This window comes from Macaca nemestrina, chromosome 5, assembly GCF_043159975.1.
Source record: "Macaca nemestrina isolate mMacNem1 chromosome 5, mMacNem.hap1, whole genome shotgun sequence".
Classification (NCBI taxonomy): domain Eukaryota; kingdom Metazoa; phylum Chordata; class Mammalia; order Primates; family Cercopithecidae; genus Macaca; species Macaca nemestrina.
This window is the reverse complement of record NC_092129.1, coordinates 1811986-1838804: the sequence shown is the minus strand read 5'-3', so window position 1 is coordinate 1838804 and position 26819 is coordinate 1811986. Positions and strand designations below refer to the sequence as shown.

Genomic DNA, 26819 nt, shown 5'->3' with positions numbered 1-26819 from the left:
TTCCTGGTTTAGTCCTGGTAGGGTGTATGCATTCAGGAATTTATCCATTTCTTCTAGATTTTCTAGTTTATTTGTGTAGAGGTGTTTATAACATTCTCTAATGATAGTTTGTATTTCTGTGGGATCGGTGGTGATATCCCTTTGTCACTTTTTATTGTGTCTACGTGATTCTTCTCTCTTCTTCTTAGTCTAGCTAGCGGTCTTTCTATTTTGTTAAATTTTTTTTTTTTTTTCCAAAAAACCAGCTCCTGGATTCATTGATTTTTTGGAGGGTTTATTGTGTCTCTATCTCCTTCAATTCTTCTCTGATCTTAGTTATTTCTGGTCTTCTGCTAGCTTTTGGATTAGTTTGCTCTTGCCTCTGTAGCTCTTTTCATTGTGATGTTAGGGTGTTTATTTGAGATCTTTCTAGCTTTCTCATGTGGGCATTTAGTGCTATAAATTTCCCTCTTTAGCTGTGTCCCAGAGATTCAGGTACATTATCTCTTTGTTCTCATTGGTTTCAAATAACTTCTTGATTTCTGCCTTAATTTCATTATTTACCCAGGAGTCATTCAGGAGCAGGTTGTTCAACTTCCATGAAATTGTGTGGTTCTGAGTGAATTTCTTAATCCTGAGTTCTAATTTGATTGCAATGTGGTCTGAAAGACTGTTTGTTATGATTTCAGTTCTTTTGCGTTTGCTGAGGAGTGCTTTACTTCCAATTATATGGTTGATTTTAGAATAAGTGCCATATGGCACTGGAAAGAATGTATATTCTGTTGATTTGGAGTAGAAAGATCTGTAGACGTCTAGTAGGTCCACTTGATCCAGAGCTGAGTTCAAGTCCTGAATATCCTTGTTAATTTTCTGTCTCATTGATCTGTCTAATACTGACAGTGGGGTGTGAAGGTCTCCCACTATTACTGTGTGGGAGTCTAAGCCTCTTTGTAGGTCTCTAAGAATTTGTTTTATGAATTTGAATGCTCCTATATTGGGTGCATATATATTCAGAATAGTTAGCTCTTGTCGTTGAATTGTTCCCTTTACCATTACGTAGTGCCCTTTTTTGATCTTTGTTGGTTTAAAGTCTGTTTTGACATAGACTAAGATTGCAACCCCTGGTTTTTTTGTTTGTTTGTTTTGCTTTTTTTTTTGGCGGGGGGCGGCTTTCCATTTGCTTGGTAAATTTTCCTCCATCCCTTTATTTTGAGCCTGTGTATCTTTGCATGTAAGATGGGTCTCCTGAATACAGCACACTGACAGGTGTTGACTCCTTATCCAATTTGCCAGTCTGTGTCTTTTAATTGGTGGCATTTAGCCCATTTACATTTAAGGTTAGTATTGTTACGTGTGAATTTGATCCTGTCATCATGATGCTATTTGATTATTTTGCACACTAGTTGATCCAGTTTCTTCATAGTGTCATTGGTCTTTATATTTTGGCATGTTTTTGAGGTGGCTGCTACCAGCTTTTCCTTTCCATATTTAGTGCTTCTTTCAGGAGCTCTTGCAGAGCAGGCCTGGTGGTAACAAAATCCCTCGGCATTTGCTTGTCTGGAAAGGATTTTATTTCTCCTTCGCTTATGAAGCTTAGTTTGGCTGGATATGAAATTCTGGTTGAAAATTATCTTCTTTAAGAATGTTGAATATTGACCCCCAATCTCTTCTGGCTTATAGAGTTTCTGCTGAGATGTCTGCTGTTAGTCTGATGGGCTACCCTTTGTATGTGACCTGGCCTTTCTCTCTGGCTGCCCTTAACAGGTCTTCCTTCATTTTGACCTTGGAGAATCTAACGATTATGTGTCTTGAGGTTGATCTTCTCATGGAGTATCTTAATGGTGTTGTCTGTATTTCCCGAATTTACATATTGGCCTGTCTTGCTAGGTTGGGGAAGTTCTCCTGGATAATATTCTGAAGTGTGTTTTCCAGCTTGTTTCCATTCTCTCCATCTCCTTCTGGTACTCCAATCAATTGTAGGTTTGGTCTCTTTATGAAGTCCCATATTTCTTGGAGGCTTTGCTCATTCCTTTTCATTCTTTTTTCTCTATTCTTGTCTGTATATCTTATTTCAGTAAGGTGGTCTTCAAACTCTGATATCCTTTCTTCCGCTTGGTCGATTCAGCTGTTGCTACTTGTATATGCTTCAGGAAGTTCTCATGCTGTTTTTTTCAGTTCTATCAGGTTGTTTATGTTCTTCTCTAAGCTGGTTACTCTAGTCGGCAATTCCTCTAACTTTTTATCAAGGTTCTTAGCTTCTTTCCATTGTGTTAGAATATGCTCCTTTAGCTCATCATCATTTTTTATTACACATCTTCTGAAGTCTACTTCTATCAATTCGTCCATCTGATCCTCCGTCCAGTTCTGTGCCCTTGATGGAGAGACACCGTGATCATTTGGAGGAAAAGAGGCACTCTGGCCTTTCGGGTTTTCAGCATTTTTTCACTGATTCTTTCTCATCTTCATGAGTTTGTATAATTTTGGTCTTTGAGGCTGCTGACCCTTAGATGGGGTTTTTGTGGGGGGCTTTTGTTGTTGTTGTTGATGCTGTTGTTGTCGTTTTCTGCTTGTTTCTCTTTAAATAGTCAGACCCCTCTTCTGTAGGGCTGCTGCAGTTTGTTGGGGTGAACTTCAGGACCTACTCATCTGATTTGCTCTTATGCCTGGAGATGTCTCTCAAGGAAGCTGGAGAGCAGCAAAGATGCCTGCCTGCTCCTTTTTCTGGGACCTCTGACCTTGAGGGGCCCAACCTGATGCCAGTAGGATCACTCCTGTATAGGGTATCTGACAACCCCTGTTGGAGGGTCTCACCCAGTTGGGTGGCATGGGGAGCAGGACCCATTTAATGAAGCAATTTGTCCCTTGGTAGAAGGGTGTGTTTTACTGGGGGGAACCCACTTGTCTGGGCTGCCTGGATTACTCAGAACTACCAGGAGGAGAGGCTAAGCCTGCTGGTCCACAGAGACTACAGCCACCCCTCCCACTAGGGGCTCAGGCCCAGGGAGATCCAAATTCTGTCCCTGAGCCTCTGGCTGAAGTTATTGGAGATCCTGCAGGAAAGCCCCGCCCACTGAGGAAGGATGGGTCAGAGTTAGACCTGAAGAGGCACTCTGGCTACAGACTGCCACAACTGGTGTGTTGGGCTGTGGGGACAAGTCTTGGGACCAAGCTGTCTAGCCTGCCTGGCTCCAGCAGGGGAAAAGCGCAGCCTGGAACTATAGAAATGGGTGCCACCCTTCCCCTACCCTGGGGGCTTAGCATGTTAGGCAGTTGCAAGTCCCAGTGCTGGCTGCTGCCCCTCTCACAAGGAGCTCAAATTGCTTAGACATCAGGCAGCCGCAGCCAGTGCTGGCCACCCTTCCCCATGGGAGTTTGGTAAGCTTAAGCAGACTCCAATTGAGAGGCTGTAAGAATCTGCACGTTCCAGGGTTGTGATGCTAAGCCCCAGTGGCGTGGGTTTGCAAGTGGAATCTTCCGATCTGTGGGTTGCACAGTTCTGTGGAAAAAGCACAGTTTCCCTGTCTGGGTAGCAGCTTACTCACCACCTCCCTTGGCTTGGGGGAAGGGGGTTCCTCTTCCCCATGTGGCTCTCAGGTGCGCTGCCGCACCACACTGCTCTTCCTTCTCTCCATGGGTCATGCCAGCCTTCTAGTCAATTTTGATGAGAGAACCTGGATACCTTGGTTGCTGGTGAAGGATCCACATGCTTATGTTTTTTTCCCATAGGAGCCTCCCATACGGTGCTGCTTCTGGTTGGCAGTCTTGGCTCCACCCCTAGTTTCGCGTAGGTGGGAGGCCTCAGGAAACTTACAATCATGGCGCAAGGCAAAGGGAAAGCAACGCACCTTCTTCACCAGGCAGCAGGAGGGAGCTGGAGTGATTTTCTTTCTTTTTTCTTTTTTTTTTTGGAAACGCAGTCTCACTCTGTCGCCCAGCCTGGAGTGCACTGGCGCGATCTCGGCTCACTGCAAGCTCCGCCTCCCGGGTTCACGCCATTCTCCTGCCTCAGCCTCCCGAGTAGCTGGGACCACAGGCCCCTGCCACCACCCGGCTAATTTTTTGTATTTTTGGTAGAGACGGGGTTTCACTGTGTTAGCCAGGATGGTCTCGATTTCCTGACCTGGTGATCCGCCTGCCTCGGTCTCCCAAAGTGCTGGGATTACAGGCGTGAGCCACCACGCCCGGCCTGAGGTGATTTTCTAAGAGTAATTCTGGCCAAACTTTCATGCACTCCCTCACCCAAACTCCATTTGGATCTATTCAGGCAGGAATCTTAGTTCAGCTCCTTAACTCTCATAAGTGGAAACTGACACTAACTCATTATAAAACCTAAGTGAAAAAAAAAAACAAAAACCCTCCTCTATCATTTTTATCTTGTTGATTATAGATAATTCAACTAAGAGGCATTTTTACTGGTCAATGTTGACATGGTTGTTTTCAGTTTTGGTTGTAATGACGAAAATCATACTGATTATCACAGGTATTGCTTGCCTCCCACAAGTGCACACCCTGCCTCTCTGCTAGAAAAATCCCAGTTTGTACACTGGATGCACAATTTTCTCCATTTTTTTTTTTTTTTTTTAGGTGATGGAGTCTTGCCATGTTGCTCAGGCTGGTCTCAAATTCCTGGGCTAGAGCAATCCTCCCACCTTGGCCTTCCCATGTGCTGGGATTACAGGAGCGAGCCACTGTGCCTGGCCAATATCCACACTTTTCACATGATCTCGTGCTTGGAAAAGGTAGGCTCCAGCCCCAACTTTAAGGAGGAAATTACAACTGGTCTAGTCATAGGAACATGATTAAATTCTGTCAAGCAAAATGAATGTACGTGGAAGTCTGTGGGGAGAGTGGGAAGTTGGAAAGAACCTGGATCCTTGATCAAATCCCTGGGAAATAAAATTTTCCTCATTTCTTTAAACAATTGAGTTTTCAGTTCCCATATCGGAAAAAAAGATCCTAGAAGGCTCACAGAGCCTAATAGAGCCTAATATATTAGTAAATTGACTACACACTTGTAAGCAGTTTGGCTGGAGCGAGAGGACATTAGGGAATTATGAAATATAATAACATCTTTCTTTCGAACTTGGTAATTCCTTTCAAAACAATGAATACAAAGTATTAAAATATCATTGGAAATATCCAAAATCTATCTTAACATCTACTGAATTTGATACTTTACACAGTTGCATTTTAATTTCCTGTAGCAAATTATAATTTTCTTAAATCTTACAAAAATGATCTTTTACCTATATTCTACTATAAGAATTTGTATACACATACATACATACACACCCAGACACACATGCATACACCTTTTATACTACTTTGGCATAATATTGTTAGTTAATATAATAGTAAGTATAAATGTAAAAATCTGGCTTCTACTTTGTTGTTAAAATAATACAACTGAAAGTCCTCAAATGAGAATAAGAATATAGCAAATCAGAAATATTATGAGGTTCACAAATACGTAAATTTCATTTATTTTTGAAAAGCTCAGCAGTAAACAGTCCTTAGTACCTGTAATGAGCTATTCATAATAAAGGGCAAACACCAAGGCCAGTGCCACGTAGGATTCTGCTTCGTGTTTAGCTGCGACCCAGCTGTCCCATGCAACGTCCCAGATCCATCTGCTGGCAATCTGTGAGAGAAATTTTGTAAAGACCAACTTTAGATTGAACATATTAAGAAGTAATTTTCAAATCTACACTAGTTTTTAAAAAATGAATGCATCAGTATCTCAGAAATTATTTTTAAGACATAATTTGTCTGGTTTTCCCTTTCATAAAAAGCCTGGAGAATGACACTGCCCCAGCCCATCCTTCTTCTTTAATGGAGGCTGGCCTTTCTCTAAAACAGAGAGAGGCTCCCTTAGCTGTGTTTCCAGGGCCAGGAGCAGAAGGCCCCTGGGAATGGGGATGTAGTGGCTCTGCATACAGTATGACTCTGCCATGTAATCCCTGACAAGGAAGTCTTCCCACCCTTTAAAGATTTTCAGCCAAAAAGTTTGTCTGGGCCTTGCCTTGAAATGAAGAAATGGCATTGACTATACAAGTAGGCTGATATGGACAATTCTAACTCCTTTTCTCTGTGTACAAATCCATATGTGATCTGATTTCAGACCACTTCTTCGTGGAGGATCTAAAATGGCCCAAATTCTTTTTTTTTTTTTTTTTTGAGGCATAGTTTCACTCTTGTTTCCCAGGCTGTAGTGCAATGGCGTGATCTCAGCTCATTGCAACCTCCACCTCCTGAGTTCAAGTGAGTCTCCTGCTTCAGCCTCCAGAGTAGATGGGATTACAGGTGCCTGCTACCACATCCAGCTAATTTTTCTATTTTTAGTAGAGATGGGGTTTTACCATGTTGACCAAGCTGGTCTTGAACTCCTGACCTCAGGTGATCCACCCACCTTGGCCTCCCAAAGTGCTGGAATTACAGGCATGAGCTACCACGTCCGGCCGAAAAATTCTTTATGGCTTCTCCTATTAGGAAGTTGACTTTATGTCCCCACCCTGTGAATAAGACTTGGCCTTGTGACTTGCTATGAGTTGTAAAACATGACACTGTGAAACTTCCAAGCAAGTCCTTCAGAGGTCTTGTGGCTGCCGCTCTCATGCTCGTGGAACACTATGCTGAGACCCCCATGTTATGAAAGCCCACTCAACCTACTGGAGGATGCTGGCTCACATGCAGGAGAACCCAGGGGCCCAGGCCACAGCTAGCCCAACAGTCAGACAAGTGACAGAAGCCATCTTGGACCTGCAGGCCCAGGTAAGTCATTACATGGCTACAAGTGCATCGGTGAGACCAGCAGAAAAGCCAAGTAGCTGACTCACAGAAAGTAAGCAAATACATGGCTGTTGTTATAAGATACTAAGTTCTGGGGTGGTTTGTTGTGCAATCATATAAGCTGAAACATTCCCCCACTGCGCATCATGCCACTCTCTACTACCTACTTGTTACATATCAAGCACACGAAGTCATCCCTGCCTCAGGATCTTCGCACTTGAAGTTTTCTCTGCTTGGAACATCCTCCCTCCTCTTTGGTACGGCTGGTTCCTTCTTATCTGGATGTCAGAGGGTTCTCCCTTCTCTAAACAATCCCAAGTAGCCACTCTGCTACTCTATCATATCCCTACCTTAATGTTCTCTTTGTAGCACTGACCATCTAGAACATCCCTATTTCTTAAATCTGTATGTCATATGTGGTGCAGCTTCTCTTCTCCATGGGAGCCAGGACGGTTCTTTCTTGCTGATTGTTCTCTCAAGTACCCCTCTGCCAGTCCAGGTCCCCCTCCCCATGCTTCATCATGCAGTCCACTCCTAAATGGAACCTCTACAGATTCTTCCAAATGCAATTTTTTCTCTCTTTTCTCTCCAACTCCCACATATTCCGTATCAACTCCTTAGATAATTACACATCCTAGTGATATTATCTCTTTGTTAATAAATAATTTAATAATTACCTTGCTGTTTATTGAGGGCTCTGTGCTGGTGATTATGTTAAGGATTTTAATATAGATAATTTCATTTCATCTTCACAACAGCTCTAGGAAGCCAGTTTTATCATCACCATTTTATAGATGAAGAAACTGTGCCAAGGCCACAGCCAGCAAATGTTGCAGAGGTGATCTGACTCCAAAACCCAGGCTGTTTACGTTATTCCTATCGTTTTATTTCCTTAAATTCTAAATTGTGCTGCATTATCTCCTTAACTACAGTAAAATCTCCTTGAGAATCATGGTCCACGTTTTATCATTCCTTGTCTTTTCCTTAGTACCTAACACCCACTAGTGCCCAAAATAAATTTACTGGTTAATTAATTAACTTAAATTACATTAACTGTCAAAATTGATATGCTTAAGGAAGAGAATAGCAATGCACTTTAATAAATTATTAGTATCAAATTGCTACTTCTAGGTTCTTTCTTTCTCCTTCCTTCCTTCCTTCCTTTCCTTCCTTCCTTCCTTCCTTCCTTCCTTCTTTCCTTCTTCTTTCTTTCTTTCCTCTCTCTCTCTCTCTTTCTCTCTTTCTCTCTTTCTTTCTTTCTTTCTAGATGGAGTCTTGCTCTATTGCCCAGGCTGGAGTGCAGTAGAGCCATCTCGGGCCACTACAACCTCCGCCTCCCAGTTTCAAGAGAGTCTCCTGCCTTATCTTCCCGAGTAGCTGGGAATACAGGGGCCCACCATCATGCCCAGCTAATTTTTGTATTTTTAGTAGAGATGGGGTTTCACCATGTTGGCCAGGCTGGTCTGAAACTCCTGACCTCAGGTGATCCACCCACCTCAGCCTCCCAAAGTGCTGGGATTACAGGCATGAGCCAATGCACCCGGCTGGTTTGTACTTCTCAAATAATTGACAGTGAAATAAATACATTTAACAACATGATACTTTCTTTTGAAAGGTACCTCAGAATCTATGGAGTGCCCTTGAGTCATCACAATTAAAAATCAAATCACTAGAGAGGAGATGATTTATAGTTCTAATTGCTAGATCCTGTATCAATGGGGTACTTACATTTATTGCTTGGCCAGTCTTTTGAATAAATAATACTTTTATAATGAACTTATAACGGTGGTACCCAAATTCTTTGACTGCTAACAGTATGCGGTCTGCCAATTCAAGTGACAAGTGAGAGAATACTTTATCATCGTATTTGACATCTTTAAGACTTTCCTTTAAGAAAATTTAAGAAAAATACTTTTATTTTCAAACCAAATATTTTCTATATAAAAATTCAAGTAGAAAACATATCTAAATAATATATATAACTGTTTAAAAATAAATATATTCCTAACTAAATAATATTAAATACATTTTATGCTTACCTATTTCTGTAACAATTTTGAGGAATATTTATTGGGGTTTTCAAATTATATTCAATTACTTTTCATTATCGACACAAGCTATAAGTTGTAATTTACTAGACTACTCTGCCAAACAGTTAATAGAAAGACACAGGAGATTTTCCGACACAGGAGATTTTCCAAAGAAGACTTCTAGAAATTCTTAGGTAAAGGAAAGAAACCTTTTAAAATTTATACATGTATTAAAATTCAGATTTTGGTTTTCTTATAGTGAAGATTACTTGGACTCAGAACCTGTACCATGTCACTGCCCTGCTCAGTGGGCTCACATTAAAACTACTTCTTTCCAACCCTCCTCTGTAGCCTCTCACTCCACTGATTTTTCTCTGGCCTCCAGGAAAGTGAACTCAAAGATTTCTAACCATGTTTATTAATAAATTAATGTATAACTTGAAGGAAATGGACATGGCTTGTGGGCTATAAAGCATTACTCTTTTTTACAAACCAGGAGCAGAACTGGACACCTAGCAGACAGACTACACATCTCTGATTAACTGACTTGTTGTGCCTGCACCAATGACACACAATGCCTTCTGGTTCTAGTGACAACTGCATGAGCCAATTCCTGGAATGAAATTCTTTGTATATATATTCTCTGTTTCTCTGTAGAACCCTCATACAATACTGCTATCATATATATTTATCGACCTACTGTTAGTATCTGCTGGATTTTAGTTTGTACTGAATGAGCTTGAAATTTCTTCAGTGGCTCCATTCTATATGAATTAGCAAACTTTAATTTTGCCAGGGCACTCTTCCATTCTTTACCTATATCAGCAATTGAGTCATCAAAAGGAGGCTCTACATACTGAACATCGTGAACTGACTCTCTCAGTCTTTCTCTTAAAATCTGTGCATACTGGAGGAGAAAGAGAGAGGGGAAGAGAGAAAGGGAGAAAGATTACTTTTTAAATTGTAAAATGATTTTTCAGATTAAAAAACCCTGTACAATGGGACAGGGCTCACACAAAGCTTGGAAATTTGTTAAACAGACTTCTACAATAATGTGGTTGCTAAATCCTAGATTTGCTCCTGGCTATCAATTTGGCAAAAAAAAAAAAAAAAAAAAAAAGGAATACTATTTATCCTTTTATCTATACTCACAAACATATACACACAAATTGCATGCATTTATTTAGAATATCCATGGATGATCCACAGGGACTAGAAACAAGAGTGGCCTCCAGGGAGAGCAACTGAGTGGCTATGGGATGGAGATACAGGGAAAACCTTTCTTCCTCCCTACCCTGAGATTATGAAAATATTATCCTTCATTATCTTAAAATTTTATTTTACTTCATTTACTCATTTTTAAATAATATAATTATTTAGGTAGCACATTCATAAGTCTTAAGCTGAAAAGATACCAAAAGAGCATTGATTTGATATTTATCAGTTCATGCTTTTGACATGAAACATTCATTCTGTGACATCCAATATGCATTAATGAAATATTTGCATAGTATCCAATATGTCCCAGATAAATGCTCTAGCCTCTTAAATTAAAGCAGTGAGCTTCATTTTATTAATAGCCAGGAATTTCTTTTTCTTGCCTAATTGCTTGGCTAGAACTTCCAATTCTATGTTGAAAAGAAGTGGCAAAAGTGGACATCCTTGCTTTGTTACTAATATTACAGGAAAAGCTTTCAGTCTTTCCCCATCGAGTATGATGTTTGCTGTGCACTTTGTTGTTGTTGTTGTTTTGAAACAGAGTATTGCTCTGTCACCCAGGCTGGAGTACAGTGGCATGATCTTGGCTCACTGCAACCTCTGCCTCCCAAGTTCAAGCGATTCTCCTGCCTCAGCCTCCTGAGTAGCTGGGACTACAGGCGCATGCCACCATGCCCAACTAATTTTTTTTTTTTTTTTTTTTTTGTATTTTTAGTAGAGATGGGGTTTCACTGTTAGCCAGGATGGTCTTGATCTCCTGACCTCGTGATCTGCCCACCTCAGCCTCCCAAAATGCTAGTATTACAGGTGTGAGCCACCACGCCTGGCATTTGCTGTGCAGTTTTCATACAGAGCTTTAATTAGGTTGAAGTAGTTTCCTCCTATTTCTAGTTTTTGGGGTGTTTTTATAATAAAAGAGTGTTGAATTTGACATATGCTTTTTCTTCATCAATTGAGATTTATCATGTGGTTTATTTCATTTAGTTAATGTGGTGTATTACCTTGATCGATTTTCATATGCTGGATCATCCTTGCATTCCAGGAACAAATTTCACTTGGTCGTGGTGTCAAATCCTTTAAATAAAATGCTGAATTCAGTTTGCTAGTATTTTGTTGAGAATTTTTGCATCAGTGTTAATATATGATACATGTCTGTAGTTTGCTTTTCTTGTAGCGTCTTTGTCTGCCTTTGGTATTAGGGTAATGCTGACTTCTTAGAATGAGTTAGACAGTATTCTCTCTGCTTTTATCTTCTCAAAGAGATTGTAATAATTGATATAACTTTTTCCTTAAATGCTTGGTAGAATTCACCAACGAAATCACCTGAACCTGGTGATTTCTGCTTTGGAAGGTTGTTATTGATTCAATTTTTAAAAACAGATATATGCTTATTCAGATTATCTATTTCTTTTTGTATGAGTTTTGGGAAATTGCATCTTTCAAGGAATTGGTCAATTTCTTCTAGGTTATCAAATTTCTGAGCACAGAATTGTTCATAATATTCTTTTATTATATTTATGGTGTTCATGAAATTTCTAGCAATATCCTGACTTGCATTTCTGCTATTAGTAATTTGTGTCCTCTCTTTCTTAGTTAGCCTGGATAGAGGCTTATAGGTTTTATTGATCTTTTCAAAGAAAAAGCTTTCAGTTTTGTTGGTACCTGATTTCAATTTCATCAATTTCTGCTATAATTTTTATTATTTCTTTTCTTCTTGGATTTAATTTGTTCTTCTTTTATAGTTTATTTGAGGCTTATTTTAGCTCTTTCTTCTTTTCTAATATATGCACACATTCAATACTATACATTTCCTTCCAAGCCCTGTTTTTGCTGCATTCTACAAATTTTGATATGTTTTCATTTTTATTTAGCTCAAAGTATTTTTTAAATTTCTTTTGAGGTTTCTTCTTTTGTTAGTGTTTTTTGATGTCTAGCATTTCTTTCTAGTTCTTTCTTAGGATTTCCATTTCTATGCTTACATTGCTCATCTGTTCTTGTATGCTATTTTATCAACTACAGCCCTTTAACATATTAATCATAGTTACTTAAATTCTGATAATTCCAAAATCCCTGCCATGTCTGGTTCTGCTGCTCACTCTGTGTTTGTTGTTGTTTTTAGTATGCCTAATTTTTTTCTTGAAAGACAGACATGATTCGCCAGGTAAAGAAACTGATGTAAGCAAAAGAAACTACCAACAGAGTGAACGGGCAACCTACAGAATAGGAGAAAATTTTTGCAATCTACTCATCTGGCAAAGGGCTAATATCCAGAACCTACAAAGAACTCAAATAAATTTATAAGAAAAAAACAACCCCATCAAAAAGTGGGCAAAGGATATGAACAGACATTTCTCAAAAGAAGACATTTAATGCAGCCAACAGACACATGAAAAAATGCTCATCATCACTTGCCATCAGAGAAACGCAAATCAAAACCACAATGAGATACCATCTCACACCAGTTAGAATGGCGATCATTAAAAAGTCAGGAAACAACAGGTTCTGGAGAGGATGTGGAGAAATAGGAACATTTTTACAGTTGGTGGGACTGTAAACTAGTTCAACCATTGTGGAAGACAGTGTGGCGATTCCTCAAGGATCTAGAACTAGAAATACCATTTGACCCAGCCATCCCATTACTGGTTATATACCCAAAAGATTATAAATCATGCTGCTATAAAGACACATGCACATGTATGTTTATTATGGCACTATTCACAATAGCAAAGACTTGGAACCAACCCAAATGTCCATCAATGACAGACTGGATTAAGAAAATGTGGCACATATACACCATGGAATACTATGCAGTCATAAAAAAGGATGAGTTCATGTTCTTTGTTGGGACATGGATGCAGCTGGAAACCATCATTGTCAGCAAACTATCACAAGAACAGAAAACTGAACACCTCATGTTCTCACTCATAGGTTGGAACTGAACAATGAGAACACCTGGACACAGCAAGGGGAACATCACACACTGGGGTTTGTTGTGGGGTGGGGGGAGGGGGAGGGATAGCATTAGGAGATATACCTAATGTAAATGACGAGTTAATAGGTGCAGCACACCAACATGGCACATGTATACATATGTAACAAACCTGCACATTGTGCACATATACCCTAGAACTTAAAGTATAATAAAAAATTTAAAAAAAAAAACACTGCTGTAACGAGGCCTCTAGTATTGTGCTTGTAATGTATTTGTGGAGAGGAAGCATTCCATAGTTGTAGGACTAGGTATTTTAGTGAACCTGTGCTTCTGGATTGTGAACTTCACAAATGTTTCTGAGTTTTCTGTTTTTTCCCCTACTTGCTTAAGTCACACAGGATGGCTAAGGAGGGCTGGAGTGAGGTCACAGAGCAAACTGCTGCTTGTCACTCTACTTTTGGGGGCAGCTGTTTATCCTGTGACCTCACTTCTCTTATGGATCTAAGAAGAGTTAATTTTTTCGGTTTGTTCAGCTTTTTACTTGTTAGGACATAGTAGGGACTTTAAGCCCCTCACATGTAGAACAAGAAGCTGGAAGTCTTACCTTTGTTTTTTGAATGATATTTTAGCTGAGTATAGAATTCTAGGTTGATAGTTATTTTGAGTCCTTAAAGATGATGCTTCAATGTCTTCTGTCTTGCATTGTTTCTGAGAAGTACGCTGTCATTTTGTCTGTTTCTATGTATGTAACATTCCTTTGTTCTAGTTGCCTTTAAATTTTAAATCACTGGTTTCAAGCAATTTTATTTTGCATGTCTTGGCGTAATTTTTTTCGCGTGTCTTGTGCTTGGAGTTCACTGAGCCTCAGATTTGTGGGTTTACAGTTTTCAACAAATTTGGAAATTTCTCATTCCTTATTTCTTCAAATACTTTTTGTCTGTCCTCTCTCACCTCATTTGGGGACTCAAATTACAAGAACATTAGGCTACTTTAAGTTCTGCCAAAGCTCATTGACATCTTGTAATATTTTTTCAGCATCCTTCCCCAATTTGTGTCTCTAAATGTCCTTTCTTCTGCACTGAATCTGCTGCTGTCATTTAGTGTATTTTCATTCCTGACATAGTATTTTTCATCTACAGAAGTCTGAGTTGAATTTAACATGCTCAGTCTTTCTCTACACTCTTAAATATATGGAATGTAATTATAATAACTTCATATGATTTACTTTGATGAAAACTAATAACTCTCTTAACTACTTTAATGTCTGTTTATATTAATTCTATTTTGTGTAATTTCTGGGCTGATATTACTGTTTCTTCAATTTTGAACTTTATTTTCCTGCTTCTATGTAGGTCTATTAATATTTAGAGACCAGACAGTGTGAATTTTACCTTCTTACAGGTTGGATATTTTTGTATTCCTAAGACTCCTGAGCTTTCTTCTAGAACAAAGACATTTGGAAACGGTTTAATCCTCTTGAGCCTTGCTTCTTAACCTTGATAAGCCAGATCAAAGAACTCATTCTCTATTTTTCCCACTACTAAGGCAATGCACTTCTTAGCACGCTAACCAAAGCCCTATATTTGTCATGGTTTTCCACTTTTTCTGGTGGGAACACGCCCAAGGATATTTTTATTCCTTTTGGGTGATTCTTTCTCCACCTCCACTCTCCACCTTTGGTGAGAACTTTCCTCACCAGATGCACTGCTGCACTAAGCTGAATACCCTGAGAAACGCTCTGTAGGTCTTTAGGGCAGCCCTGTCCTAATACTCTGCTCTTCAGTCTCATGCTATCTTGGCTTCCCAGGCTCCCAACTCCTTTTGAACTAAAGGAGGCCTTTCCTTGTGTTGTGGCCTGGAAAGTCTCACCAGGCAATTAAGGTAGGGGCAATATTGGGGCTTACCTTACCTGTTTCTCATCTCTTGGAGATCACTCTTGTCCTGTTTGACACCCAAATCAATGGAAACAACCGCTCCATACATTTTTGTGTGTTACTTTAAGTAGTTTCTGGTAAGAATTACTCCATATTGGCTGAGAGTAAAAGTCCCTCACCAGAAATAAATCTCCTGTTGTGATCATCTGTCAGGCTTCTGTCTCTTAATTGCAGAAGCAGCATTATTAACTCCATAAACCTCTCAAAAACAAAATTATTTTGTTTTGGTTTATTAAGAGAATGCTTCTCTAGGGCAGTGATTGGGACCTTCCTTTCCTCTACAGTATACTCAAGGGATGCAACTACATAGTATCATTAACAGCAGCTTTCAACTGCAATGATTCTTAAGGAAATGGGGCATTCATGTGTGGCCTGAAAATAGCCATTAATGCTTCTAATAAGCTGAAAATTTACATCTGTACAATTTCTCCTTTGTGTATAATATTGTATTGGCTGTCTGACTATACTTATTAAGTATAATAATATACTTATTAAGCTATACTTATTAAGAATATTTTATTCCTTTTATTAAGAATCTTTACAATCTTTTTTAAATTGGGAATAGGCTTTAAATATGATCAACTTTTTGGCATCTAATAATACCTGAGTTTCTACTGATGTAGCATTTCCTTATATTGAGCCTATATATAGCCCTAAAATAAAATGAGCTTGGGCATGAGATATTACTTTTATTTCTAAATGCCACATGCTAGTGTTTAAGATTTTTTTTTTTTTTTTCTGAGATGGAGTCTCGCCCAGGCTGGAGTGCAGTGGCATGATCTCAGCTCACTGCAACTTCCTCCTCCCGGGTTCAAGCAATTCTTGTGCCTCAGCCTCCCTGAGTAGCTGGGATTACAGGCACCCACCACCACACTGGCTAATTTTTGTATTTTTAGTAGAGATGGGGTTTTGGCCTCTTGGCCAGGCTGGTTTCGAACTCCTGACCTCAGGTGATCCACCTGCCTTGGCCTCCCAAAGTGGTGGGATTACAGGCATGGGCCACTGTGCCCGGTTGTATTTAAGATTTTCAAATGCATGTGCACAGGTGAGAACAGTTAAGCTTTCCATTTTTAGTAATCTACTTCGCATTTTGTTAACCTTTGATCTCAACAACAGGAACTCATTCTTGTTAAGCCGAAGTATAATTTATTGGAAAGATACAGTTTACATAACAGCAAAGAAGGCTGATGAACCAGATTCATAAAGACACATGGAGCACTTTAGCTTCTCATCTTCAATGTGAATAAACCTCAATCATTGTATTTGCATTATTTCAAATAATTCATCTAATTAGCTTAGTTTGGGTCTCATCCTCACTAAAAAGTTAAGGAAAGTAGCTGACAATCTCACCAAAGCTCTATGCAATTGCAGATGAGTTAATTCTCTAAAAGTTAACTGAGATGCTACCACTAGAAAAAAGGAAATGGAGGCAAGACAGATAAAATCAAGAGATGGTCATATTGATTAAACAGTATGTCTTAAATTTTCCTGTGCTCCAAAATAGGGAAATTAACAGCTACCTTAAATTGGAAATGACTAAGTGCACAGTTTCCTCACGTACATTTAGTAAGCATTTGTAGAGTCCTCAATGTCTTCCCAATTATTGTTCTATTCAAATTTCTCACCTCTAAAAGACTCAACTTTAAAGATAGCTATAATTGATGACATCCATATCAAATAAGCAATAATTACTTTGGTCCATGTCCCCTCACTCCCAGATTTTAACCTATATACCAGGTGCACTTATGTGTCCCCTCATGGAGTTCAGGCTCATTGAATTTTAAAGACCACTTCAGACCTCAAATAGGCAGTAAGTTTATAAAAGAAACCCTTGTCTGCCTCAATATATAGAAATTTTTCTTTACTGTTGGTGACCTATCTGTTATTCAGACTCATTGCCAAGCGAACAGCATAGTGTTTGGGAGTGTGAAGTTTTAAGTCCAATCGATTTAGGTTTCTAGCCTTGCTCTGCTCTTTTTCTTAGCTGTGTAAACTTGGCCTGTTTACTTTTCCTCCTTTAGTTCGTTCTCTCCTCTGTAAAATGTAGTTACCAAGGAAACATTATTAGAACCTGAAATTTCGCCATTACTTATTTTGAGAATTCTCTTTTTGAGAGTAATCTTAAAATGTTTTAGGGTCTTCAAAAAACTGTTTTGCCTGTCATCTCTGACTTCATCCTATTATAGGTCCATGAAGTAAGTATGAAGAGAAACCAATACAGGCCAAGTGGACCGAGTACCAGCACACAGGTTCTGGTCCCAGCTCTATCATTACAGCTTTGTATCCTTGGGCAAACTAGTATCAATAAAAGATAGAGTCTTTAATACATTAACGGTTTTCAAAGCCTAATCATATAGAAAGACCTGTGTTATACCACCAATACAACTGAATAACGACCCTTTCCATCAATATCAGACAACAAGTTTTGGACAGAATATTTTCAACTTAAGTTTTTTTCTCCTGTACATTCTTCAAAGATCCAGACTGCTGATGTTTTAAAAACCCAAACCACGGCACTATTCTGCCTGGTTTATCAAAATATTTTTAATACAGCATACACTCATTTTTCGCTAGCCAAACTGCTTATAATGGCACTAAATACACTAACATACTGTGTTTTAGTACGAAGCAATAATTAATACTCAGAGTACTCTCAGGAAATCCGCAAGCTGAGTAAATCTGAAAAGAAGATCTTGTAACCACCCTTCCAATCGACTTAGTAGGGTTCTACGGCCCTAATTAAAAAGCGAGAAAACTTTAGCACTCAAGTCCAAAGGGGACTGCCCAACTCAGTCTCAGGCTTCAATTTTGCACCTGGGAAAAAAGAAACACAAAAGGGAAATGCTGCCTTCTTGGCTCTGGGGGTGGTGACGGGAGCGGGGCCCACTGAGGAGCGATTTCAATTAAAGGGTCGGACAAAGCCGTCTCGGGTCCCTAGCAGTCTCCGCACTCACTGCCTCCTTCTCGAACATGCTAGGCCTCCTCTCTTTCCTAGGCGTCACCGGCGCCTGCTGAGAGCTCTGGTTCGGGGTCTGGATGAGGCTCGACTTCACGCCTCGGCCTCTCTTCTCCATCTCGCTCTGCTCCCCAAGACTCCCACTGCCTCTCCTCCGCCGACCGTCAAACGCCTCAGCAGCTCCCGCAAGGGCGGAAGTCTCCCGCCTGCGCCTGGAACGGTCGGAAGTGCCCGCTAGGGCTCCAAGGCGCCTGGAGGCGGGGCGCGCAGGTGCCTGCGTCATTCATGCGCGCCGCAGCGGGGCACCGGAAGTTATGGAGGTAGGGCGGGCGCAGGGGCCGGTTCGATCCCGAGCTAGGCAGGGAGTCAGCGCCAGGCTGGGTGGTGTTCGGCTACGCGGAGTGGGTGGGCGAGCACGCGCCTGCGGTGACCGGCGGTCCCGCGCTGGAGGGCGCTGGCGCCGTCGCGGCCCTGGCCTCTGTGGCGGTATCGGACGCTCGGCCTTGCAAGACGCCTGGCGGGCCCTGCCGGCGTCCCGGGGCCGGGCTTGGTTTCTCCGTCGCCTCTTGACCCTCAACTGGAACGCGGCGGACGGTCAGGGAGGGCTGTGCACGGTGGCGCGGGGGCGGAAAGCCGCAGGTCGGACTCTCACCTGACCGTGGCCTCGTTCCTAGAAGCGCAGTTTCGTAGTCGTTGCCTGTAGGGTCCACACTCGGACAGTAAATTTGTTTTCATCGCTTTTAGACCGTTTGAGTCACTATGAAACTCATCACGACGGCCTCACCGACCTCGTGTCAGGAGATCTGGTTGCCTCGTAATAAACATTTATTTATTTTTCCTCCCTGAGGCAATTAAATATCAAACACCTATCATCAGCAGTAACGACAGCGGAGCCGGGCGTGGTGGCGCCTGTGGTCCCAGCTACTCCGTAGGCTGAGGTGGAAGGATCGCTTTAGCCGAGGAGGTGGAGGCTGCGGTGAGCCGATATCGCGCCACTGCACCCCTGTCTGGGCGACAGCGAGACCCCATTCCCAAAATAATGATAACGATAACTACCATTTTTGAGTACTATGTGCTAGATGCTTTTCATGTATAATCTGATGACTGCAGCCCTACAAGGTGCAGCCTGGCACCGTTTTATTTCACTTAGAACTGAGATTCGGATAAAGTAAGTTTTCCAAGGCAAGAGGTAGTCAGAGACTGAGGAATGATTCAAATTTAAGTCCAGCCCCAAAGCACCGGCCTAGTGTAGTCTGCAGAGTTCCAGCCCCATAGAGCCCAATGGAGGATGCGAGTGACAATCGCCATTCAAAAATAGTTCATGCCGATTTCTTTAGTGATGACTTAATTGTTAGCGCCTACTGGGATTGTTCAAAAAGTAGGGCTGAGAGTGGAAAGTGCAACTTCTGGGGACAGGAGGAGCAAACAGGGCAACTGATACTGAGCAGGACCAGGGAACTCAGACTGATCAGTTTCCACTTTACAAAGCTGCCCAGAGTTAATTGTGACTTTCACAACACAGCCACTCCTTAACTCGACACACCAAAATAAAGAGCCTCGGTTCAGCTTTGGATCCTGAATTTGACTTCTTTGCAGGATTATAGATGGTCTTAGTGTCATGTGGGATAGTCGTAAGGATTTTGATTTTATTTGATTCTCCATGGAAAACCAGTACGGTTTGCTACTTTTTACATGGCAGGGAAGGCTAAACTTTACCTCTGCCCATGTTAGTTCAGAGTGACCCCTTTAACAAATGAAAGGTTAATAAGAAAAAGGTTTATTAATGTACAGAGTACACATCACAAGGGATAAACCTCAATGAAAAGTAACTTGAAATGGTGGCTTAGAACTACATTTGTATACCATCTTCAACAAAGAACTATAGATTTGCAGAGAAATGACACAGGAGAGCAGTTTCAGGCTTCAAAGGGCAAGAAACTGGGAAAGTCGATACATATTTGAAAACTGATGGAGTAAAAATTGTTTGCACATTCCTCTGGTACCTTCTCTGGTCTGGTAAGAGTCTAAAGTTATCCCCAGTAAAGAATATATATCCTGTGTTTGGGTGGAAGGGGGGGAGGAGAGAGAGCTTTTCCTTCATTTGCTGCCTCTTCTCTTCAGCTCCAATTTGTTGTTGTTTTTATATCAAAGAGGCATGTTTTGGGATGACATTGTGGTTTTCTCCAACACCGTTTAGGGAGTCAGAGGTACGCGGGGTTCTTTTTCCTTCTTGTTCATTATACTTGGTTTCTGCTCTCCCATTCCCCATTTTAAAAAACTGCTTATTTTGATAACTCTAGGATAGTGAAGGAATGCTGAGAGGAATAATGCTCTGTTGGTAAAATACATTCAGCTTCCATGAACTCATGTCTTTTTTTCTTTTTTTTTTTAGTGAAAGCAAGTTTATTAAGAAAGTAAAGGAGTAAAGAATGGCTACCCCATAGGCAGAGCAGTTTGCAAATATTATGATTGATCATTTTAAGTCTTTAAACCTTTATCATATTTGAGAACATTTATGTAAATTTTATTTATTTATTTATTTATTTGAGACGGAGTCTGGCTCTGTCGCCCAGGCTGGAGTGCAGTGGCGCGATCTTGGCTCACTGCAAGCTCCGCCCCCCGGGTTCATGCCATTCTCCTGCGTCAACCTTCCAAGCAGCCGGGACTACAGGTGCTCGCCACCTCGCCTGGCTAATTTTTTTGTATTTTTAGTAGAGACACGGTTTCACGGTGTTAACCAGGATGGTCTAGATCTCCTGACCTCGTGATCCACCCGCCTCGACCTTCCAAAGTGCTGGGATTACAGGCTTGAGCCACTGCGCCCGGCCAAATTATCCTTAATATTTAATCACAATGTTTTAATCATACAACTTTCATGATATCCAGAAAGCATGTTAACAGCAACTATACCTGAGTGCACTCAGTTCTTAGAGAATTTTCTTGTGACTTAAATATATAATACTCTGTTTTTCTTTCAGTTAAGCAGTGCCTTTTATTTTATTTTTTTTAGGTATTAATAGGGGACCCTATTACCACATGTCTTTCTCCCTCGGTGTATGATATAATTTGTAATCTTGGGTTTCAACTCAGAGAAAATTGTGATATCAATAGCATTGTTACTCAGAATGGTGAAGTATGCTGGAAAACAATCACAGACTGTGTGAGCTACACAGAGTCAGGTTTGTGCTGTGTTTGTACTCCAAACTTTCATAACTGTTCCATTGAAAAGGTCTTGACCTGTAAAATTCCCCTTTCTGACCACTGGTTCCTTTTGTTAGATAATGTTATAATACAGGCCTCACTCCAAAGGAGAACAGAAATTAATGTGAAAAGAGAAGGGATGAGTACAGAGAAGCATGGAGAAATTAATGGAAAGCTGGGCTAAGAAAACCTCCTCTACAGAGGAGGTGTCAGGAGGCAGAGAGGGGCTGGTGGACTGTTGATGATGTAGATCTCAGGGCCTTGAGATGATTCTCCATAGGAGTCATATAAATTAAAGGTAGAAAATGACCAGTAATAGATTATACAGTTATTTTAAATGTCTTCTAGGCATTCTTGCACACTTTGGAGCAGAGATATAGATGCGGAAATTTAATAATAGTTATAAAAATTACAAATGAACATACTCTGGCCTAGCAGTCCATTTTCAGGAATCTTTAAGACAGATACAGATATGAAAGTGTGATTGTGCAAGGTTATTCCTTGCAGCATTGTTTGTAACAGCTAAATAAATAAACAGCCAAACATCAAGCAGTAGGGGATTGGTTCAGTAAATTATGATAAATTTATATAATGGAATATTATGCAGTGGTACAAAAGAGTGAGGAGGCTCATCTGATACAAAAGTCTCTGAGCTAAGTTGGAAAAAAAATAGGACGGGCTTGTATTTGTAATTACCCTTTGGTATTTATTGATGATGAACCAAGCGGATGGTTAATGCCAAACTTATCAAAAAAAAAATTAAAAACTTCATATGATAAATACATTTAAAACAATTCATTGCCATTAGAAATCTCAGTCTAATAACATTAACTTAAAAAAATCAGGTTACAAAGTTGTGTATACAGTGTGAGCCTGGTTTAACTTAAAAAAAAAAACCAGGTTACAAAATTGTATATACAATGTGAGCCTGGTTTTCTGTATTCTTAAGTACAGGTAAAGACATTGACAAAAATAGTTTTCTCTTGTTTGAAACTTTTTGTATTTTCCAAATTCTCTGCTGATAGTATAGTTTTCTTTCATAACCTAAGCATTATGTGATTTATTTCCAGCAATGTAAAAGTATATCATATGTTCAATGATAAGCTAATTGTTGATTTTCTGGAAATTTTGTAATTAAAGCATTTTTTCTGTGATGATATAGATATTTTATATCACATGATATGGAGCTATGGTGCTGAAATTTGTTTTCTTATCCTTTAAGATCAGGGTCTGGATTACTGGGGAAGCGTGAGGCTGCTTGGCCCTGTGTGTGAGGCTGTCCATTCACATTTCTTATCTTTGACCAAGGGGCAATTTGAAATTCGATATGCACCGTGGTTCCAGTGGACAAGTTTTCCAGAGGTTTGGCTTTTGAACAACCTTTAGAAATAAAAGACTGTGCAAATACTACTTAGAGGACTTATTATTTGCCAATTTTAAAGGGGCTTCCTTCATCTCCAGGCCCTCCAGCTGTGAAGAAGTGTCGAGGGTTGCAAGAAAACCCTGGGCTGTTATGCCAGGTCTCCAAACCCTGAGCTGAGACACATGCCCTTTGGAACACAGAAAGGTTTTGAATTCATTATCACAGGATTAGGGGTTGGAGAGCTAACATTTGGCACATAGTGCTCGTCCAGGGATAGAAGAAAAATTGACCACTCCAGAATAAGAGGCCCTGTGGAGAGGTATTGAGGTGTTCTAAGACAGCCGGGCCTGGAGACCAGAGCTGGGATACTTGGTTTGTTAATGGGGAACTGAAGGGAATATGGGTAATTTGGGCCCCAACCCAAAATCTTGTTTTGGTTTGTTTTTTTGGTCAGTTTTTCTTCATTTTGTTTGGCACACTAAATGACCACAGTAAAGCAGTAACTGTAACAAGTCTAATTCTGCTTTGAATTTGGAGTGAAGGAATCATCATGTCCCCCTTGTACTAGCGCTTTTAAGTGGCAGGATGAGCTGCCTTGTGTGTATCTGTTTGAGGACTCAGCCAAATCAAAAGGAGAAACACGATGGAGGTCGAAATGCTTGACTTTTCCACTTAAATTATGCCAGATTTGTTGCTTTCAATAAATGTTTAAATAAAGAACTTTCAAGGAATTCTTTAGCTATTAAAATATTTTTATTGATTCTTTAAGCAATATAATTATACAGAAAATGTTTACTTATTCGCTGAAAATAACAAAATATAGCAGTTGAAATCTCTCGAGGTTTGAATTTCAATAAATAATGTTACTTTGAGAAGTAGTTTTGGAGTGTACATCCTAATATATGTTTTATTCTAAATAGTTATTTCCTGAAATATTTGATGCCTTGGAAAGTCTACAATCTCCCGCTATTTCTCTTAGCTTAATGAAACTGACATCATGTCTGGAACGAGCCTTGGGTGATGTAAGTGCGAGAACTCTTCCATTATTGGCCCATTAAATTGTCTGAATGAACATTAAGCTATTTTACAGTTGTCCTCAGATTTTTTATTTTCCTATAACATAAAATCATTTGGTATACATTTTTAATATTTCCCTTTTGAATGATGATGAAATCAAAGGATTGGTGTCTAAGTACTTTTCACCCTTCATTTGTACAAACAGTTGTTTCATGGATAATGTTTTTAATGTTTATTGACTCATAATGCAACTGTTGCACAATTTTTGTTTGAATTTTAGGTATTTTTACTGATTGGGAAAGAATGCCCCTTTCTTTTAAGAGATCTGCTTGCATCTGAGGAACTTGCTCAAGTCTTCGGGCAGTCTGTGGTAAGCTTGTTCATCTAAACTCATGGGGAGTGTATTAGTCCGTTTTCATGCTGCTGATTAAGACGTACCCGAGACTGGGAAGAGAAACAGGTTTAATTGGACTTACAGGTTCACATGGCTGAGGAGGCCTCAGAATCATGGTAGGAAGATAAAGGCACTTCGTATATGGCAGCAGCAAGAGAAAAATGAGGAAGAAGCAAAAGTGGAAACCCCTGATAAACTCCATCAGATCTCATGAGACTTACTCACTATCACGAGAATAGCACAGGAAAGACTGGTCCCCATGACTCAGCTACCTCCGCCTGCGTCCCTCCCACAACTTGTATCTTCCAATTCTGGAAGATACAATTCAAGTTGATATTTGGGTGGGGACACAGCCAAACCATATCATGGAATAAGTGCAAAACAACAATTCACATATGCTATGCTTTTGTTCTTCCCAAATTGATGATGCTTTAGAAAAAAATTGTATCAGTGATTCAAGCATATTCTTCCTTCCCACCTTCCCTTTCAAAATTGCCCCTCCTCCAGCTCGTAGAAAGCTTTCCTATCCCAAGTGTGAATAACTCCGGAGCACCACAGGGCCAGTGTGAAGCATGTTGCCTCGATCAATTACATATTATTAACTATAATAATCCAGAATACAACTTTAACCCTTTAAATGAGTGATAATGTGGTTTTATTTGAAAATTTTAACGTGAAATTATGCCTTTTGCAACCATTTAAACTTACAGTGGAAAAAAAATTCAGATGTTAAAAAAATCATGCAGTTACATACTATATTAAAATTTCCTAAAGGGCACATGATCAAGAGACTTAAGACTAATGAATATCCTTATGCAACTGAGTGAGGCAGGGTCAAGATGAAGAAACCCAGGAGAGCCTTATGTGGAAGCTGCGCTTGCCAAGCCAGGAAGCTGCCAGATGATTTTTGGAGTAAAGAAATCTGTCTTCAGTGGAGCTTTTCCATTCATTTCCGTGGGTCTTTACTGCTTGTCGGCTTAAAGATCATTTTCTTTTGTGGAGAGCTTGGAATGAAGATAAAAAGTGCAAACCTTTTGTTGTTACACTGAATTCTTTTTTTTTTTTCTTTTTCTTTTTTTTTTTTTTTTTTTTGAGACAGAGTCTCGCTCTGTCGCCCAGGCTGGAGTGCGGTGGCCGGATCTCGGCTCACTGCAGGCTCCGCCTCCCGGGTTTACGCCGTTCTCCTGCCTCAGCCTCCCAAGTATCTGGGCCCGCCACCTCGCCCGGCTAGTTGTTTGTTTGTTTGTTTTTCGTATTTTTTAGTGGAGACGGGGTTTCACCATGTTAGCCAGGATGGTCTCAATCTCCTGACCTCGTGATCCGCCCGCCTCGGCCTCCCAGAGTGCTGGGATTACAGGCTTGAGCCACTGCGCCCGGCTGTTACACTGAATTCTTAAATACATTTTGTTTCTTTGATCTGTTCTTTGGTACTTGCTTATATGTGATTGGCCTTCTGCCCACTTGTGGCCCCTTCAGCTGCCAGGTACTTTTACTTGGTCACTGCCATTTATACATCTGATTGACCAGATAGTGTGAACCATGAATATTTCATAAATTATTGGTAGAGCAAAAAGGTCTCCTGAAGCTGCATAGAAGAACTGCTTGTTAAACGTTCCTACGTTCAGTAGAACTGCTCTTGATCATTTCCACCTCCTGGTTTTGGGTCTCCCCTCTGAGGGAAGTTCAGAATGCATCCACATTCCCTTCTCAGCAGCCATCTTTCACATGCATGAATACAGTGTTCACTTCCTTCTCGAGTCTTCTGGAGGCTCAACTATTCTTTCTCCTATGACAGGGTTTTAAGTTCTTTTCGTCTTTGAACATCTTCTGTTATTTTCTGAGTTTCTTCTAAGTATGGTGCCTCAAACCCAAAGCAGTTCTCTGGGCGTGGCATGATTGTAGTCCATTAAGTAGGACCCCTGGTTGGGTGTTTTCTTCACTCTGTAAATAGATGGTGGGGTGGATCAGTGATGGGCTTCACGTCAGACAGCTAGGAAGTGGAGGCTCAAGCCTGGAGTCATGCTGCTCGGGCATCCCCTGCCGCCTCTGCTTAACCATACAGTCGCATGCTGCTTAATACAGTGATATGTTTCTGCTTGTCATATCATTGTCTTTTTAAATTTTATTTAGATGTTAGGCACATTTGAAGCACTTTATTAAAGCAGGATAACCTGGGTTGGATCTTATCCCCCATATTGATTTTGTAGCCTTTGAGACCTTGGTTTCACCTTTCCATGCTTGTATTTATTTCACCTAGATGCTGGGGATAATAGTAGTACCTTCCTCGTAGGTTGTTCTTAGGATGAGTGAGCTGATGAATACATATAAAATGTGTCTAGCACATATTAAACACTCAATGTTGGTTTTATTATTATTACTGCTATATACTAGCCAAAACTGTTGGCTCTGTCAGTTAAAAAGAGCAGAAATATTATCTTCATATTATATTGGTTTATTCAATAATTCAATAATAATTAACTATGTAATGATTTGCTGTCCTTAACCGGATTAGATGAATGTGCTAAAAGTCTTCATTGGCTCTCCGTGTGGTCTCAACCTGCGTAACGTCTTATGGCATGGGTTTGCGTCCCCTGAAGAAGTTCCTCCAAAGTAAGTTTCAAGTGAAGGAATTTTCTTCCTTTTCTGGATCTACCAAAGAGTTTTTTAAATTCTGAATTTCATGAGAAAGAAATAGATTTTGTGAAACATGAGTGAGTTTTGAGATAGGATTTTGAAGATGAATTGAGTATTACTAGTGTAGTCACCAGAGTGATGACCGGGTTATGGTTTCAGTGACTTACACCCCAAAGGCAGTTCAGGGGCGACACCAGAAGGATGTTATGCCATTCACGTCCTGGGTGGGTGGAAGACCCTGAGGTTTCATTAGGGTCTTCATCAGAGTTTCTGTGGTGTTACTGTGCCTCCCAACTCTTGCACAGCCTAATTCCTACATCTAGAGAATTTTGGGCAATTTTTTTTTTTTTGAGATAGAGTGTCACTCTGTCA

The 26819-nt window shown here is 40.3% G+C and overlaps 2 protein-coding genes across 6 annotated transcripts in view; one reads left to right on the top strand and one right to left on the bottom strand.

The window, feature by feature from the left end:
• Window positions 1-5446: 5446 nt before the first annotated feature.
• Window positions 5447-18083, bottom strand: DYNLT2 (dynein light chain Tctex-type 2). Its single transcript, XM_011751101.3, has 4 exons — window positions 17837-18083; window positions 9499-9705; window positions 8497-8655; window positions 5447-5620 (listed from the first exon to the last, which is right to left on the bottom strand). The coding sequence occupies exons 1-4, from the start codon at window positions 17954-17956 to the stop codon at window positions 5510-5512; spliced, it is 597 nt and encodes a 198-aa protein (XP_011749403.2). The 5' UTR covers window positions 17957-18083; the 3' UTR covers window positions 5447-5509.
• A 2-nt stretch (window positions 18084-18085) lies between these two features.
• Window positions 18086-26819, top strand: part of LOC105487606 (ER membrane associated RNA degradation) — a 34199-nt gene continuing 25465 nt past the window's right edge. For 2 of the 5 annotated variants that reach the window (XM_071096151.1, XM_071096150.1), the window contains exons 1-5: window positions 18116-18158; window positions 22262-22401; window positions 23323-23424; window positions 23700-23789; window positions 26326-26423. In XM_071096151.1, coding sequence (XP_070952252.1) covers window positions 23386-23424; window positions 23700-23789; window positions 26326-26423 — 227 coding nt within the window. In that variant the 5' untranslated portion in view covers window positions 18116-18158; window positions 22262-22401; window positions 23323-23385. Of the gene's footprint in view, window positions 18159-20848; window positions 21018-22261; window positions 22402-23322; window positions 23425-23699; window positions 23790-26325; window positions 26424-26819 lie in introns of those variants that run through there. The other 3 variants (XM_071096152.1, XM_071096149.1, XM_011751091.3) reach the window with 2 other exon arrangements.